Genomic DNA, 16,286 nt, shown 5'->3' on the forward strand with positions numbered 1-16,286 from the left:
TGCTTAGGACCTTGCTAAGTTGCTAAGCCTGGCTTTAAACTTGCAATCCTCCTGCCTCGGCCTCCCAAGCTGCTGGGATTACAGGTGTGTACCACCATGCCCATCCCAGTACTGCAAAAATTTAAAAATTAAAATAAAAAAAATGAAATTGGGAGAGAATAAAGTTTTGACTTCAATTTCTTTGGCTTTTTAACCCCCAAGTACATGAGAATATGATTTTGGACTTTAATTATTTTGACCTCTAAAATGTTTGGATTAATTTGCATGGAGATTTAATTTTTAACTTTAGTTTCCTCCTAGGAATATTCATTTAAAAAGTCAGCTAATATTCAAATCTGGGACTTTGTATGTTGCTGGCATTTTTAATCCTGGAGTAGTTTTATGTTGTTATTTTAATCTCATTGCCAAACCTTTGATGAACTATACTGGATAATGTGACAGAACATAGTTTGGGATGGGAAACAGTACAGAAAGAATTTACAGCTTGGGATGTAGATTTCAGAATTATTTTAATTAACATGCTATTCAGATCTATTTTAGTCTCTTGGAGTTAAAAATAAAACACTGCCCACCAGCATCCCAGGAAAGTAATGGTTGGTGTTGAGGGAATAATCTTTTGAAGGTGGGATCAGGATCGTCTGGGTAGATTTTTAATCTTATCCCCAAAGGAGGGCAGTCATACCACCAGTTAATGATTAAGCCTAGAGGGGTACAAAACAAAAATCTGGAGGATGTTGGAGAAGGGGAATATTCTTTCCTATGACTTGCTGATAACCTTCCTTCCTCTTTACTTATCATTTACTCCTTTCAGAACCTGTCAGACTTAGAGCACAGCAGGCAGTGCTGGATAGGACCAGAATGCTCCCCACCCCTTCCAGCCTCAAGACCTGCCTACCTGCACACAAAAGATACTGAAAATGTGTGTGCTGCCCAATTCCTCCATTCTGTAAGTATTACAGGAGCAGGCACTCTGCCTTGCTCAGGAAGGTCTGTAGAGGTCCATGCTGCAGATGGGAAACCTGTCTACCTGTGGGTTTGCTATTATGATGCTTTCTTACCAGCAGGTAGAAGAATGAACTATCAACATTAACTCTATTAGTGAGTAATATTTTGTAAAGTTAACACTTTGATCTCCATTTATCTGATCTGTGTCTGTCCCAAACCTAGGGTCTTGCTAGGAAGGTGCTTTATAACTGAGCTACATCCCCAGTCCCTGGTTCTTAACTTGGGGTGGGAACATAAGCATCAATTACTGGGTGAACTCTGACTATAAGAATTACCATAAAGCCGGGCATGGTGGCACATGCCTGTAATCCCTGCAATTCAGGAGGCTAAGGCAGGAGGATTACGAGTTCAAAGTCAGGCTCAGAACTTAGTGAGGTCCTAAGGAACTCAGTGAGACCCTGTCTCTGAATGAGATATAAAAAAGGGCTGGGGATGTGACTCGGTGGTTAAGCACCCCTGGGTTCAAACCCTGGCTTAAAAAGAAACAGAATTACTATAAATTTTTGGAGATAAAGCTGATAGGGCTTGCTAATTAATTAGGTATGGAATATCAAAGAAAATGACAAATCAATGATAATCCTAGGTTTAGGACTTGAGTGACTAGGTAAAGAGTGATTTTATTTAATGACAGAGGAACCTTAATTCTGAAATTAGGAGTGTATATGTAGTAAAAATTACCAGCTTGTGTTGGAGGCTATACTTGTGGATGATTTAGTGGGGAGGGTTGTGCATGAAATGAGAATGACTTAGTGGGGGTGGGATGGTCTGGAGCTAGGAAGAGTAAGGAGGAGGCCATTGATACAATTCAGATAGCAGATGAGAGCTGCAAGTAAGGTACTGGGAACAGAGAAGAGGGGGTTAATGTTGGAGATATTGAGGAGGTAGAATTTTTATTAGAACCTGGTGACTAGTTGGTTATAGTTAGAGGGATGAGGAGAGGAAGTCAAGAGAGACTGCAGCGTTTCAAGTTTATGAACTTGTCCACTTAAATCAAACAGAGAGTTACATAAAGATGTTATTTTATAGATTCTGCCATCTCAAATATGATAACTCTAGCCACAATAAAGGCATGCAGGGTACAGGGAAAGAAAAACAGAAAGATAAACGTCTCTAGAGTCTAAGTCTTCTGTTCAAGAGAAAAAACAAAAAGGCATCAATTCAAAACCCTTAAAATCAGCAGCTAAGATAAATTCTTTGGGTTGGTGTAGTCTTGATTTCAGACATAATACACTGTACTGAAGTGGGCAAGGTTTTTCTATAAGGAAACAGTAAATATTGGGCTTTGAGAACCATAAGGTCACTGTCGCAACTACTCAATTTTGCTGTTTTAGAGTAAAAGTAGTTATAGACAATAGGTAAATAAATGGGCATAACCTCGTTCCAATAAAACTATACTTATAAAACAGGTTATGGGCTAGATTTGTCTTACAGGCCATAGTCATGATTTGCTTACCTTTGCACTTTACATGTGTAATGAGGTCGCCTTTTCCTTAAAGCTCAGCAGAGTGCAATGGCTATTCTCGACTATTTAATAAAGAGGAGCCTTGTAATGTTACACAAGGTTGGGAAGAAAGTGATGCTCCTTTGATTGATTAATCATAACAGAAAGGGGAATATGATTTACATGTGAGGACCTGTTTGGAGTTATTGGCAGAGATTCACTCTTGGGGGTGCAAGATGTCTGAATTTTTTAATGGGCTGGCCAAAGCAGATCAGGCAAAAGAAGACAAAGCTCTCCAGCTGCTGTCCTTCAGACTACCTTTCACCTTCAGGATACAAAACTTCCCTCTCACCTAGTTTGTACAAACAGGAGAAATTATGATTTTTAGTCTGTGCCAGGTACTGAGATTTCCAGGTCGTAGGAGGAGGCCCAAGGCTTGCTAATATTGGAGAAGGGCCATTCCTGGAGAGAGAAGGTAGAGATGACAGGTGGGGGAGGGCAGTGAAAGCACAATGATAGGGGGAAAGGGGAAGGTGTGAAGAGAGATGAGGGATCTATAACACTTTTCACTGGCAAGGGCACATCCATAGGGTAATAATACCCTCAAGATCTGGTCAGTTCAAATAAATATTTTTCTTAATTAAAAAAAAAAAGATGCCTGTTCTCCTGGACCATGTTTAGTAGATGAAGCAGTTTGATGAGGAAGGCAGTGGTGAAAATGGTGAACTTCTTTCCACTACCAGGCTCATACAATTTGGATCTGTCTCTGAGAATGCCTGTGAGTTGTTTGACTTCTAAGTGAGTGTGTGTGTGTGTGTGTGTGTGTGTGTGTGTGTTTTCACTTGGCCAGGAGGTCCACAGACCTTCCCCAAAGCCCTACCAGTTAATTACAGACTCCAGAGACACTGAATTATATACATAAAAACAAGAGAAGTGGTATCAAACTAAAAAGCATCTTCACAAGCAAAGGAAACAGTCAAGAACATGAATAGAGAACCTACAGAGTGGGGGAAAATGTTTGCCATCTGCACCTCAGATAGAGCATTAATCTCCATGATATATGTAGAACTCAGAAAACTTAACACCAAAAAAAAAAAAAAAAAAACAAATAACCCAATCAATAAATGGGCAAAGGAACTGAACAAGCACCTCACAGAAGAAGAAATACAAATGGTCAACAAACATATGAAAAAATATTCAACATCATTAGCGATTAGAAAAATGCAAATTAAAACTACATTGAAGCCAGGCACAGTGGCACATGCCTGTAATCCCAGAAGCTGAGGCAGGAGGATCATGAGATCAAAGCCAGTCTTAGCAACTTAGTGAGGCCCTAATAACTCATTGAGACCCGTTCTCTAATAAAATATAAAAAAAAAGGGCTGAGGATATGGCTCAGTGGTTAAATGCCTCTGGGTTCAATCCCTGGCACTAAAATAAATAAATAAATAAACTACACTAGATTCCATCTTACTCCATTCAGAATGGCAATTATCAAGAATACAAGTAACAATAAGTATTGTTGAGGATGTGGGGAAAAAAGGTACACTCATAAATATATGGGACTACAAATTGGTCCAACCACTCTGGAAAGCAGTATGGATATCCTCAGAAAACTTGGAATGGAGCCACCATTGACTCAGTTATCCCACACCTCAGTATATACCAAAAGGACTTAAAATCAGCATTCTAGAGTGACATGACCACATCAATGTTTATAGCAGCTCAATTTACAATAGTTAAACTATGGAACCAATGTAGGTGCCCTTCAACAGATGAATGGAAAAAGAATGTGGTATATTTTTACAATGGGATACTACTGTCATGTATATCTAAAAAGAACAAATTAAAAGAGAGAGAGAGAAGCCAAGATAATTCTGATGTGTATTAGTCTTACAACAAACCACAGAACTAGAAAGGACTATGAAAGACTATTTGACCTATTCTTATGCCTTCAGAAAAGTTAGTCTTTCTAAATGATTTGCCTGGCAAAAGATGAGCATTCATATTCATTCTCTCTCTCTCTCTCTCTCTCTCTCTCTCTCTCTCTCTCTCTCTCTCTCTCTCTCTCTCCCTCTCTCTCTCTCTTTCTTTCTCTCTCTCTCTTGATATTGGGGATTGAATCCAGGGGAGCTCTACCATGGAGTTACATCTCTAGACCTTTTTATTTTTTATTTTGAGACAGGGTCTAAGTTGCTTAGGGCCTCACTAAATTGCTGAGACTGACCTCAAATTTGCAATCCTCCTGCTTCAGCCTCCTGAGTCACTGGGATTACAGATGTGTGCCACCACACCCAGCAGCATTCCCTCTTAATCATCTGTTCCAATATTTTCTCTATTCTGGGAGTCTAGAAATTCTTTATGTCCAATAGAAATTTCTCTTACTTTACTCTCATTTTCTCTTATTTGATCTTCTGTGAAATAGGCAAAACAAAACCAACTCTTTCAAGAGACCCTTTAAGACATAATAGAGTATGATCCATTAAGGCATTTGAACCCTGGGGATATTTATTTGTTTTTGTATTACGGGGGATCAAAGTCAGGGCCTCAGGCATGCTAAGCTGGCACTCTACCACTGAGCTATATGCCCAGCCCACAAGCAACAGAATTGTGATGATTGTTCCCTCTGCCAATCTTGGCTAAAACCCTGGATCACCCTGTGTGAATGGGGTAGTTCCAATTATAACAACACATAGAAGATAATCTTGTCAGTGGCTATTTTAGGAGAAAGAATCTGATACATTTCATACAAAATAAAGTCCATTTACTATTTTTTTGTTTTTGTTTTTGTTTTGTTTTTTAATTTTTGTTTATTTTTATAGACTGCATTTTGATTCATTGTACACAAATGGGGTACGACTTTTCATTTCTATGGTTGTAGACAATGTAGATTCACACCATTCATGTAATCATAAATATACATAGGGTAATACTGTCTGTTTCATTCTACTATCTTTCCATTCCCCACCTTCTCCCACCCCATTTTCCTCTACACCATCCAAAGTTTCTTCATTCTTCTCTTGCCCCGCCACCTGCCATCATTATATATTGTCATGCACTTATCAGTGAAAACATTTGACCTTTGGATTTTTGGGCTTGGCCTATTTCACTTAGCATGATATTTTCCAACTTCATTTACCAGCAAATGCCATAATTTTATTATTCTTTATGGCTGAGTAATATTCCATTGTGTATATAACCACAGTTTCTTTATCCATTCATCATGTGAAGGGTTCCACAATCTAGCTACTGTGAATTGAGCTGCTATGAATATTGATGTGACTGCGTCACTGTAGTATGCTGATTTTTAAGTCCTTTGGGTATAAACCAAGGAGTGGGATAGCTGGGTCAAATGGTGGATCCATTCCAAGTTTTCTTTTTTTTTTTTTTTTTTTATCGTAGTACTGGGGATTGAACCCAGGGCCTTGTTCTTGTAAGGCAAGCACTCTACCAACTGAGCTATATCCCCAGCCCCCATTCCAAGTTTTCTGAGGAAAACTTTTCTCCACACTGCTTTCCAAAGTGACTGCACCAATTTGCAACTCCACCAGCAATGTAAGAGTGTGCCTTTTTCCCCACATTCATGCCAACACTTATTTCTTGTGTTCTTGATAACAGTCATTCTAATAGGAGTTAGATGAAATCTTAGGGTGGTTTTAATTTGCTTTTCTCTAATTACTGGAGATGATGAGCAGTTTTCCATATATTTGTTGATCACCTGTATATATTCTTCTGTGAAGTGTCTGTCCAGTTCCTTAGATCATTTATCCATATACTATTGAGCAGAAAAAAACTACTGTTGTATGGCCAAAATAGACATTTGAAAGGAAAAGTACTGCCAAAGCAAGCAGACATTGATGAACTGTTCTGAGTGCTGCATTCACATCTCCTTTAGTTTTGCCAGAAGTAATTTCAATAAATTCTGTAACCAATTTTCTCAAAATTTTCTCTGTAAGCAAACAACAATTTCACAATGATCAAAAATGATTTACTTTTTTATTATCACATTTTGCTTTTTGAGGAGTTATTTTAAGGAAACTAATAGCATGAATTCTTTTTTTTTAAGTGTGAAAATTGAAAAGCATAATCTGTTTGCATTTTTAACATCATTAATATTTAGGATTTTTCATAATGTACTATTTTTTTGATGTTGCTTTTCAGGTAAATTCAGATTTTTTGCTTAATGTAAAATGAAAACAAAAACTTAATCTATTTTTGATTTGATTATTATTGAATAAAATGTTCTCAAGATATGCAAAGCTTTAAGCTTATACATTTATCTTTGCTTATTAAACATTTTCCACTTTAGGTACTATTGTGTATTAACCAGACTATGATAGATCATGCCATATGGCGAATTAACCTCTAAATCTCAGTGACCTCACATTATATGTTTATTGGATCAGTGGGGATTCTTTTCCACATAATCTCTCAGGGATCTGGGCTGCTGAAGATTTTAACACCTTATAAGTAGCATCAACGGGAACATCAGGCCAGCATGGTTGCTACAGTAGAAAGAGCTACAGAGTCACACATCATCTTTGAAATCCTTTGGTCCAAACTGACAGAATTTACCAAAAGGGCTTTCATTCCACCACAATGTCCTTTTGAAGTTAAGATAAAGTCTCTATCACTTAATCTAAAACTTTATGATTGCCTGATCTTCTCTTATGTCACCCCTCATCCACCTTATCTTAGACAAAATCTACTTTTGTTAGTCTTTTCTATCGACATTTTTATTTGCAGGCAGAAGCTCAACTCTTGCTCGTTTAAAGGGGAAGTAACTTCTTGAAGGAGGTTAGAAAGCTCAGGTACTCACTGGAAAGGTTGGAGGAAGAGCTTCTAGACTGAGCCACTGCCAATCCTAGAACCAAACCATCTTTGTTGCAGTGGTAAAGCTACTATTCCCACTGATGACTCCAGAACCATGATGACATCAAAGTCATCTGGGCCAGCAGAATGACTGTCTGGACCCTACCTGGTTTTTGTGTGTTTTTTTTTTGTTTTTTGTTTTTTGTTTTTTTTTTTGTACTAGGGATTGAAGCCAGGGGCACATAAACACTGAATTATATTCTCAACCTTTTTAAAAATTTTTTATTCGGAGATATGGTCTTGTTAAGTTGCTGAGGGCCTTGCTAAATTGTTGAGACTGGCTTCAAACTTACAATCCTCCTGCCTCAGCCCCCTCCTGAGTGGCTGGGATTACAGGCGTGCACCACTGTACTCAGCTCTTAGCCCTACCTGTTCTTCAGATAATTTCTGACCAGGAGCAACAGAGAGCCAGAAACAGGTATAGGACCTAACCCTTAACTCTAAAAGCTAGAAAGACTAAGAAAGGTTAAGTTTCAGAATTTATTTTGGGAAGATCATATATAGTGTGGAGAACTATAAAAATATGGGTGGTTTTGCAAAAAATTTGGGACTGCCATGAATAACACAGACTCACTATACTTTCTATTATAGAATTCATTTTGCTTGGACTTATAAATATTTTATGAGAGATAAGAAAGAAGTGCTCATATTGCCACTGCCCTAACACAGTTACTGTTATTATTTCGGTATATCCTCTTTTTGCCCTTTTTCTGTGTAGAATTCTTTTATATAAAAGTATATGAAAATAAATACAGATTTCCTAGTGAAGTATTAGAATACCATCTTTCTCTTCGTGTTCTCATATTATCTTCAAAATCATGAATTTTAGTGACTGTGCAATATTGTGACAGTTGGAATGATCCTCCATAAATATAATATTGTGATGCAAGTTGATGGGTATGACTTCTCTGATAAAGGTGTGTTTACTCTTTCATTTATGCTGTAATTAAATCAATATCTTATGGTTTCTTTATTTTCCAGTTTTCCCAGTATGTGTGACCATCCAGAGACACAGTCCAACACCAAATGTATAGAAAAAGGAATAAGAAAATTTCAGGCAATTACTTTTTAAGTACAAAACCAAAATCTTCAAATTCCATTCGTATGAGGTACCCCAAGTAGTCAAATTCATGGAGGCAAAAAGGAGATTGGGCAAGGGAAGAGCAATGAGCAGTTATAATTTAATGGATTCAGTTTCAGTTTGGGAAGACAAAAAAAGTTGGGATACGGATAGTGATTTTTGTAGCACAACAGTATACTTAGTGCTGCTGAACTTAAAATTGTTAAAATGGTAAATTCTATGTTTTGTACAGTTTACCATAATTTTTTAAAATTTAAATTAAAAATGTCATTGGCAAAACATAAACCAATGAAAGACTGAAAAAACACTATGTGAGCCAAGTGTGGTGGCTCATACCTGTAAGCTCAGTGACTCGGAGACTGAGGCAGGAGGATTTCGAGTTCAGAGTCAGCCTCTGCCACTCAGTGGAGAGCTTGTCTCAAAATAAAAAATAAAGAGGGCTTAGGATGTGACTCAGTGGATAAGTGGCCATGGGTTCAATCCTTAATACCAAAAAAAAAAAAAAAAAAAGGCGGGAGGACTTTTAGTATGTACCATCCATGGTACCATTAGTCTTCCTTTATATGATATCAGATAATTTTTTAAAATACCAGATAACTGCCCCATCATTTATTTGTCTATGTAATTATAAACTTACTGCAGTTTCTAAGTATTGTATACAGCAAAAAGCAAAATCTAATTTTACTAAACAACACCAAGAAAAATAAAATTAAATTAAAAAGGAAGAAGAGTCACACACACTATAAATCTGTTTGTTTGAAATATATATTTGGAGTATTCACTGTGTCAAATAACTCTGCTAAGTCCTGTGTCAGAAAAAAGATGTATAACACATGATTCTGCTGTTATTTAAATTCTCTTATCAGAAAAAAGTTTTAAAGCAGCAGTGTGTTAAACTGCAATTTTTTTTTTTAAAGTATCAGGGATTAAATCCAGGGAATATCCCACTTGCTAGGCAAGTACTCTACCACTGCCCTACATCTCTTTTTATTTTTTATTTTGAAACAGAGTCTTGCTAAGTTGCCCTGCTTGTAGGTGTACACCACTGTACTCTACTTTCAATTGCCTTTTTTTTTTATTGTAAACAAATGGGATACATGTTGTTTCTCTGTTTGTACATGGAGTAAAGGCATACCATTTGTGTAATCATAAATTTACATAGGGTAATGTTGGTTGGTTCATTCTGTTATTTTTCCCTTCCCCCCACCCCTCCCACCCCTCTTTACCCTCTATACAGTCCTTCCTTCCCCCATTCTTGCCCCGCTCCCTAACCCTAACTCTAACCCTAAAACTAACCCCTCCCACGCCCCATTATGTGTCATCATCCACTTATCAGCGAGATCATTCTTCCTTTGGTTTTTTGAGATTGGCTTATCTCACTTAGCATGATATTCTCCAATTTCATCCATTTGCCTGCAAATGCCAGAATTTTATCATTCTTTATGGCTGAGTAATATTCCATCGTATATATATGCCACAGTTTCTTTATCCATTCATCAACTGAAGGGCATCTAGGTTAGTTCCACAATTTGGCTATGGTGAATTGAGCAACAATGAACATTGATGTGGCTGTATCTCTGTAGTATGCTGATTTTAATCAATTGCCTTTTAAGTTTTATTTAAAACCACTGAAAGGACGTTGGGTTAGTAACCAGAGATTTAAGTGTTTTTTGTTTTGTTTTTTGTGGTGGTTTTTGTTTTAGTTTTTGTTTTGTTTTGGTTTGGTTTTTTGGTTTTGGTACTGGAGGTGAACACTGAGCCACATCCCCAGCCCTTTTTATTTTTTATTTTGATACAGGATCTCACTAAGTTTCTCTGGGCCTCACTAAGCAGCTAAGGCTGGCTTTAAACTTGCATTCCTCCTGCCTCATCCTCCTGAGTTGCTGGGATTATCAGTCTGCTAGCACAGCCAGTGAGACTTGAATTCTATTCATAATTCTAGTACTGTATGATCTTGGACAAGTTACCCAAATTCTCTGGGCCTGTTTCCTCATCTGTAAGAAGAGCTTATTAGACTAGGTGAGAATTCAGATTTATCATCTTTTATCACTGAACAACACACAGGTTGTTCAGTGGTTCTTTGTCAAAAAAAATGGTAAATAAATGCATATATACAGACATACACACAGACACATAAAAATGATATTTGCTTTGAGGAAGTTAATAAGTATACTGTATAAAATTCATGAAGTATTAATATAACCTTAAAACTATAATGAAAAGAACAATTGTTCCTTAAACTTTAACAATAGTCCTGATCTGCTGAGATTCTTTCAAAGTATATTCATTGGAACCACAGGACAAAATTTTCTTAAATGAGATCATTTAGTCTCATGAAGAAGTACTAGATTCCATTCAATTAGAATAGGTACTTTTTTTAAATGACTAATGAACAACCAGGTTCTGAACAAGGCACTCTTCAAATGTAATTTCATTTACTCCTCACAGCAGCCCAATAAGGGAGGTATTATCTTGATTTACAGGCAAGCAAACTGAGACTCAAGAGTCAAGTCATCTTTCAAAAGCCAGTCAATAGCAGAGCCAGTGTTTCAGCCTAGGTTTCTCAACTCCAGAGTCTAGTGCTTTCCATCACAACCTGTTTTGTAGACCTCTCCATGAATTTAGTTAATATTGATTTTCCTCTTATTATAATAACCATATTTACCTGAGTTAATTTTTCAAATCATGATCTTTACTTTTTTTTCTGTTACTGGGGATTGAACCCAGGGTTGCTTAACCACTGAGCCACATCTCCCAGCCCTTTTTTATATTTTATTTAGAGACAGGGTCTCACTGGGTTGCTTAGGGACTCACTAAATTGCTGAGGCTGCCTTTGAACTCGTGGTCCTTCTTCCTCAGTTTCCCAAGTGACTGGGATTACAGGCATGTGCCACCATGCCCTGACCTGCTCATTTCTTTTAGGTGTGGTAGAACCTAGTAAAATCATATAAAGGAACTGAGGTAATTTTGTACATAATTCAGTTTAAAATATATTTAATTAAATTATTTGGATATTTTAGGCAAAACTACTTTTTTTGGTCTAAACTGCTAGGAAAAATCTAACATTTTTCACAAAAATAATATATATATATATGCATATGGACTGGCATTAGTAAAGAGAATCATTATTTCAGGCATAAATAATTTCCTTTTCTGTTCTTTCACATTTATCTTTCTAGAATGAGATAAAGAAGAGCTCTCTCCACTGAACCCCTAGCTGACCAAAAATATTTGAGTCAAATTTCTTTTTGAGTGTCATTCTGGCATAAATCCCAAGCAGTTTCTTTTGAATGATATCTCATTTTTTATCAGTATTATTTAGCATGCAACTAGTAAGTACATCAGGCTTGCAAAGTCTTTTACTGTTATTATCTAATAAATTTTCCAATATCTTATGGGAGGATCAACATTTTTAAAAAAAGGAAATTGAGATACAGATTAATTTAGTTGGCCAGAGTGACACAATGAATTTCCACACATATAGTCAAGGAAGTGTTGAAGCAGTCTTGACAGAAACTCTGCTCCTTGAATGATAACACTTAACAACTACACCGATCCTCTAATTGCAGAACAGCCTGCTTCACTCTGGAAGTGAACCAGTGATAGGAGTATCTTTCCAGAAATCTAGATTTCCCAATGTGCTACCCAGAATTGATGCATCTGATTTTCCAGTTACCTTTCAACTGTTTGCCCTTAAGTTAATTGATAAAAACTTTGTTTTTATCTTAAATTTTTGAATTCAATTTCAAAGTGTTTTGTTTGCAATAGACTTACTTCTCAGCATTTGGCTTGCACTTTTAAATTATTCTATTAACATGAGGCTTAATGCTAAAAAAGAAGTATGAGAGAGAAGTGCATCTCTTCCCATAAAAGGATGCTCTGTATCTGACTTCCAGCCAGATCCACCTCAACATAGGTCCCTATCATTAAATCAATATTTTCTGATTTGTTTTACTGTTCATTTTGGCAAGAGGAGTTTCCATCTTTTAACCTTTCTGATGATTAAGCTGAATATGTCTTTGGTTGGGGTGAATAATTGTACAGCTAAGAGGAGATAGTAAATCTTCTCTATATGGCTAATAAATAAGACTGTGCTATTTTATATTTGATTTCTTAATACTTTGGATTTAGAGTTAATAAGCAGACTCTCCAGCATCATATTATAAATGAAATGCCAACTTTATTTAAAATTTTATGTTAGGTCATATGATAATTTGACAATAATTTTGAAGAGCTACAAAGGAAATGAAGCACCAGCAGAATCTGTTTAAAAAGCTGTGTCATCCTGTACATTTATAATCAGAAAAATAAAACTTCAGTAACTGAAGCACTAGAATGTCTTATCAGGTAAAATCTGAACAACAGTCTTCAGATTTATTTCTTGGTAATTTTATTGCTGGAATATTTATTAATTTCTCTGAAATATAACATAGATATTTCAGAAGGCAGATAATTTCCTTGCTTGACAAAGATTGGCAGCGCCCCCTTGCAACTGATTTCTCTGAACTGTCCTTTAAAGATATTTTCTTAAAATCATGATGATATTTTGTTTAATTTAATCTTTTGAATTAAATTGCCTCTTTAAAAATATTTTTGTAAGATAAGTTTTCCTGGGAAATACATATTAAGTGGAAACAAACTTCTGTGTGTATATATATATATCTATATCTATCTATATATATATATATATAAATACATGTGTGTGTGCTAAGTTTGTTTGATATCTTTAATATTATATATATTATATATTTTAGTCTTTATAGAATTAATTATGAAAGGAATTGAATTAGTCAAATAATGTTTCTGCCATCAGATTATTCAGTTGACTCATTTCTTGGCAGAGGAAGTGAGGCTGTCCATATGAAGTAGTCACTGGATTGTGGACCTGGAATGACTGGGTCCAAACCCCAGTTCTGTTGATGATGAGTCATTTCATGTCTGTGCATTGAGTCCCCACACCATAAAATGTCATAATGTTATTTTTAAATTTAGGTGGATGGTGAAGAATATTTCATCAAATGCTTATAAAATGTTTCTAAGGTTACAAGCAATTAATGTCATTAGATTACAATATTCATAGAGCATTAAAAGGCTGCTTTCCTTTACGATCATGTTTATATGGATTCCTTAGGATGGGAAACTTACTTAGTGAAATACAGAGACCAGTTGCTGATATTCAAAGAAAAAGCTGCTATATAGAACTCATGGAGCAAAACAATATGTCAATCTATAATGTAGCTTGGATATGGACTTATGTATCCTGTTGATTTACTTGTTTTGGTCCTTTTGTAACAGTGGTCTACCTTATGCTTTGAATCTAGCCCTTGCTCCTCTGCCACTTGTGACTTATTTTTAAAATGCACATGTTTCTTTCTCTTCCTCTCTCCCTCCTCCTCCTCTGTAACAGAGAACACATGGAATGTAGCCTTTGAATCACCTCTTTAAAAGCCCCCTGTTCTGCTGAGCAAGATGGCACATGCCTGTAATACCAGCTCCTCAGGAGACTGAGGCGGGAGTATCATGAGTTCAAAACCAGCCTCAGCAACTTAATTGAGGCCCTAAGCAATTCATGGAGACCCTGTCTCTAAATAAAATATAAAAAGGGCTGGGGATGAGGCTAAGAGGTTAAGTGCCCCCCATGGGTTAAATGGTTAAATCCCTGGTGTGTGTGTATGTGTGTGTGTGTGTGTGTGTATGTGTGTGTGTGTGTATATTACTAATAAAAGCCCCCTGTTCCTGTTAATGGGCAGAATCACAGCCTTCGGAACAGGAGTCCACTGTGTTTCTCCTTTACTAGTAAAGCAATAAACCTTTTTCCTTTCTCTCAAAACTGTGTCCTCATTATTGGATTGGCATCAGGGACAAGGACTGAGCTTTTGGCAACACTTTGGACATTTCACAATTTTATTGACTTTATTTTGGTCCTCTTGTCACAGGAAAGCAGGGAACTGAAATTCCAAACCTCAGTTCTTGTGTTCCAATGAAAGAAAATTTAAAGTCAGATACCAAAAGTCATGTAAGAGAACTTTATTCTAAGTGAAAGTAAAGTGAAAGTGAGATGAAAGCAAAGTGAGGCTTAAGCAGAGAGCACTCTCAAGAGACAGAGTGGGCCATTTCTGAGCAGAGAATGACAAAAGAGACAATGTTGTCTCCAAACTTATTACTGTTTGATGTTTACCAGGAGAGCCAGGGACCACCTTCTCTGTCCTTTGTCAATCAGGTATTCAACTCCTCTTTCAGGTCTCTAGTGGAGGTTTTTTGTTTGTTTGTTTGTTTGGTTTTTTTTATTGTAAACAAATGGGATACATCTTGTTTCTCTGTACATGAAGTAGAGGCATACCATTTGTGTAATCATACATTTACAAAGGGTAATAGTTTTTGATTCATTCTGTTATTTTTTTCTTTCCCCCCACCCCTCCCACAATCAGCATACTACAGAGATACAGCCACATCAGTGTTCATAGTTGCTCAATTCACAATAGCCAGATTGTGGAACCAACCTAGATGCCCTTCAATGATGAATGGATATAGTGGAGTTTTTGACTGTAGTTGGTCCTCTGAGGAACTGTCATGGTGGCCATCCGATTTAGGGGGGGGGCTTCATCTACAAGTCAATCCCAAGTTAACGTGGGCTCTGGGGTCAATAGCTGGTCATAAGTTACCTTAATGTGCCTCTGATATTAAAGGACTCTTCCTTCCTAAATACCTGGAGACATTTATAGCCATAATTCCTAGGTTCACATCAACATGAATGGACCCTGTCAAGAGTTAGTCCCATTAATTCTTTTCTTTTGACATATTTTCCCATTAACTCCTTTGCTTCTGTTTATTTTCTACAAATTAACTACTACCCTTTGCTTTTTTTTCTACTTTTAAAGTAGTTTAAAGAAGAACCTAAAGTAATTTAAACACTTGTGACCTTGCCATGCATTTAACCACTTATTGCTAGCAAGTACCTTACTCTAGAGGTTTCATAATTTTAATTTCAAATTATCCATTTTAACAGTATTTTTGTAACAGTTGTTTACTTTATGCTTTGACTATAGCCCATGTTGTTCTAAAACTCATGTTTTTTTCTTTTCTCAATCTTCTCCTCCCTGGTCTTCTCTTTTATGATCTTCTCCTCCCTAATCTCAGGAAATGGGATTTCTCTGAATCACCTCTTTAACATCCCCTACTCCTCTTGATGGGGAGAATTACAGACTCTGGGACAGGAGTCCCCTGTGTTTCTCCTTTGCTAGCAAAGCCATAAAACTTCTTTTTCCCTTTTCTCAAAACCTTGCCTTCGTTATTGGATTGGTATCAGGAATAAGGACCAAGCTTTTGGTAACATTTTGGTTCCATCCAAGTACATAAGGGCAGAGAGATACTTGCTTGAAGTCAGTCACAGAAACTTAACTGATTCCATTACATATTGGTTTGGCTATGGTTTTTTGTTTTTGTTTTAATTTCCAGTGCTTTGATTATTATGTCATTGAGCTCCAGTTTTTTAACTGACCTGGTTACACTTATTTTGCCATTTTCCCTAACAAATGACAGTTCTGGGAGCAACTTTTCTTCTGTAAATTCCATTACAGGTTACTACACCTTCATTAATGGCCTCTGAGAATCTCTGAAGTAAAACAAACAGAAAAAACACAAAACCTCAAAATCTTTAATATGAACAGGCACATAAAATTATATGATCATTAAGTCTCTTTTAGGTCCCAAATGCTATAATTCTATAATTTTAAAAGAAAAAAAAAAATCCTTCCAGTCAGTTTCTACTTGTCCCTAGCTGATGGATATAGTAAGGAGGATTGGTCTGCTGCGCTGTGTTCCATGAGGATGTGCACTTTGAGGATAGCCCTGGGATAATGATGCACCAAACAAGGTTGTCATAGTAAC

At 36.6% G+C, this 16,286-nt stretch overlaps 2 protein-coding genes across 5 annotated transcripts in view; both read left to right on the plus strand.

Moving 5' to 3' along the window:
• The window catches only part of Arl14 (ADP ribosylation factor like GTPase 14), a 96,168-nt gene that overhangs the window by 55,682 nt on the left and 24,200 nt on the right, over nucleotides 1-16,286 (plus strand). For all 4 annotated transcript variants that reach the window (XR_007110113.1, XM_047563109.1, XM_047563108.1 and 1 more), the window contains one exon: nucleotides 812-946. Coding sequence is in view for 3 of the 4 variants with exons in the window: in XM_047563109.1 (XP_047419065.1) it covers nucleotides 812-946 (135 nt within the window). In the remaining variant the exon portion in view is untranslated. The remainder of the gene's footprint in view (nucleotides 1-811; nucleotides 947-16,286) is intronic.
• Ppm1l (protein phosphatase, Mg2+/Mn2+ dependent 1L) overlaps nucleotides 1-16,286 on the plus strand; it is a 499,143-nt gene that overhangs the window by 14,947 nt on the left and 467,910 nt on the right. The gene's annotated exons all lie outside the window — the stretch shown is intronic.

The sequence above is a fragment of the Sciurus carolinensis genome, chromosome 9 (genome assembly GCF_902686445.1).
Source record: "Sciurus carolinensis chromosome 9, mSciCar1.2, whole genome shotgun sequence".
Taxonomy (NCBI): domain Eukaryota; kingdom Metazoa; phylum Chordata; class Mammalia; order Rodentia; family Sciuridae; genus Sciurus; species Sciurus carolinensis.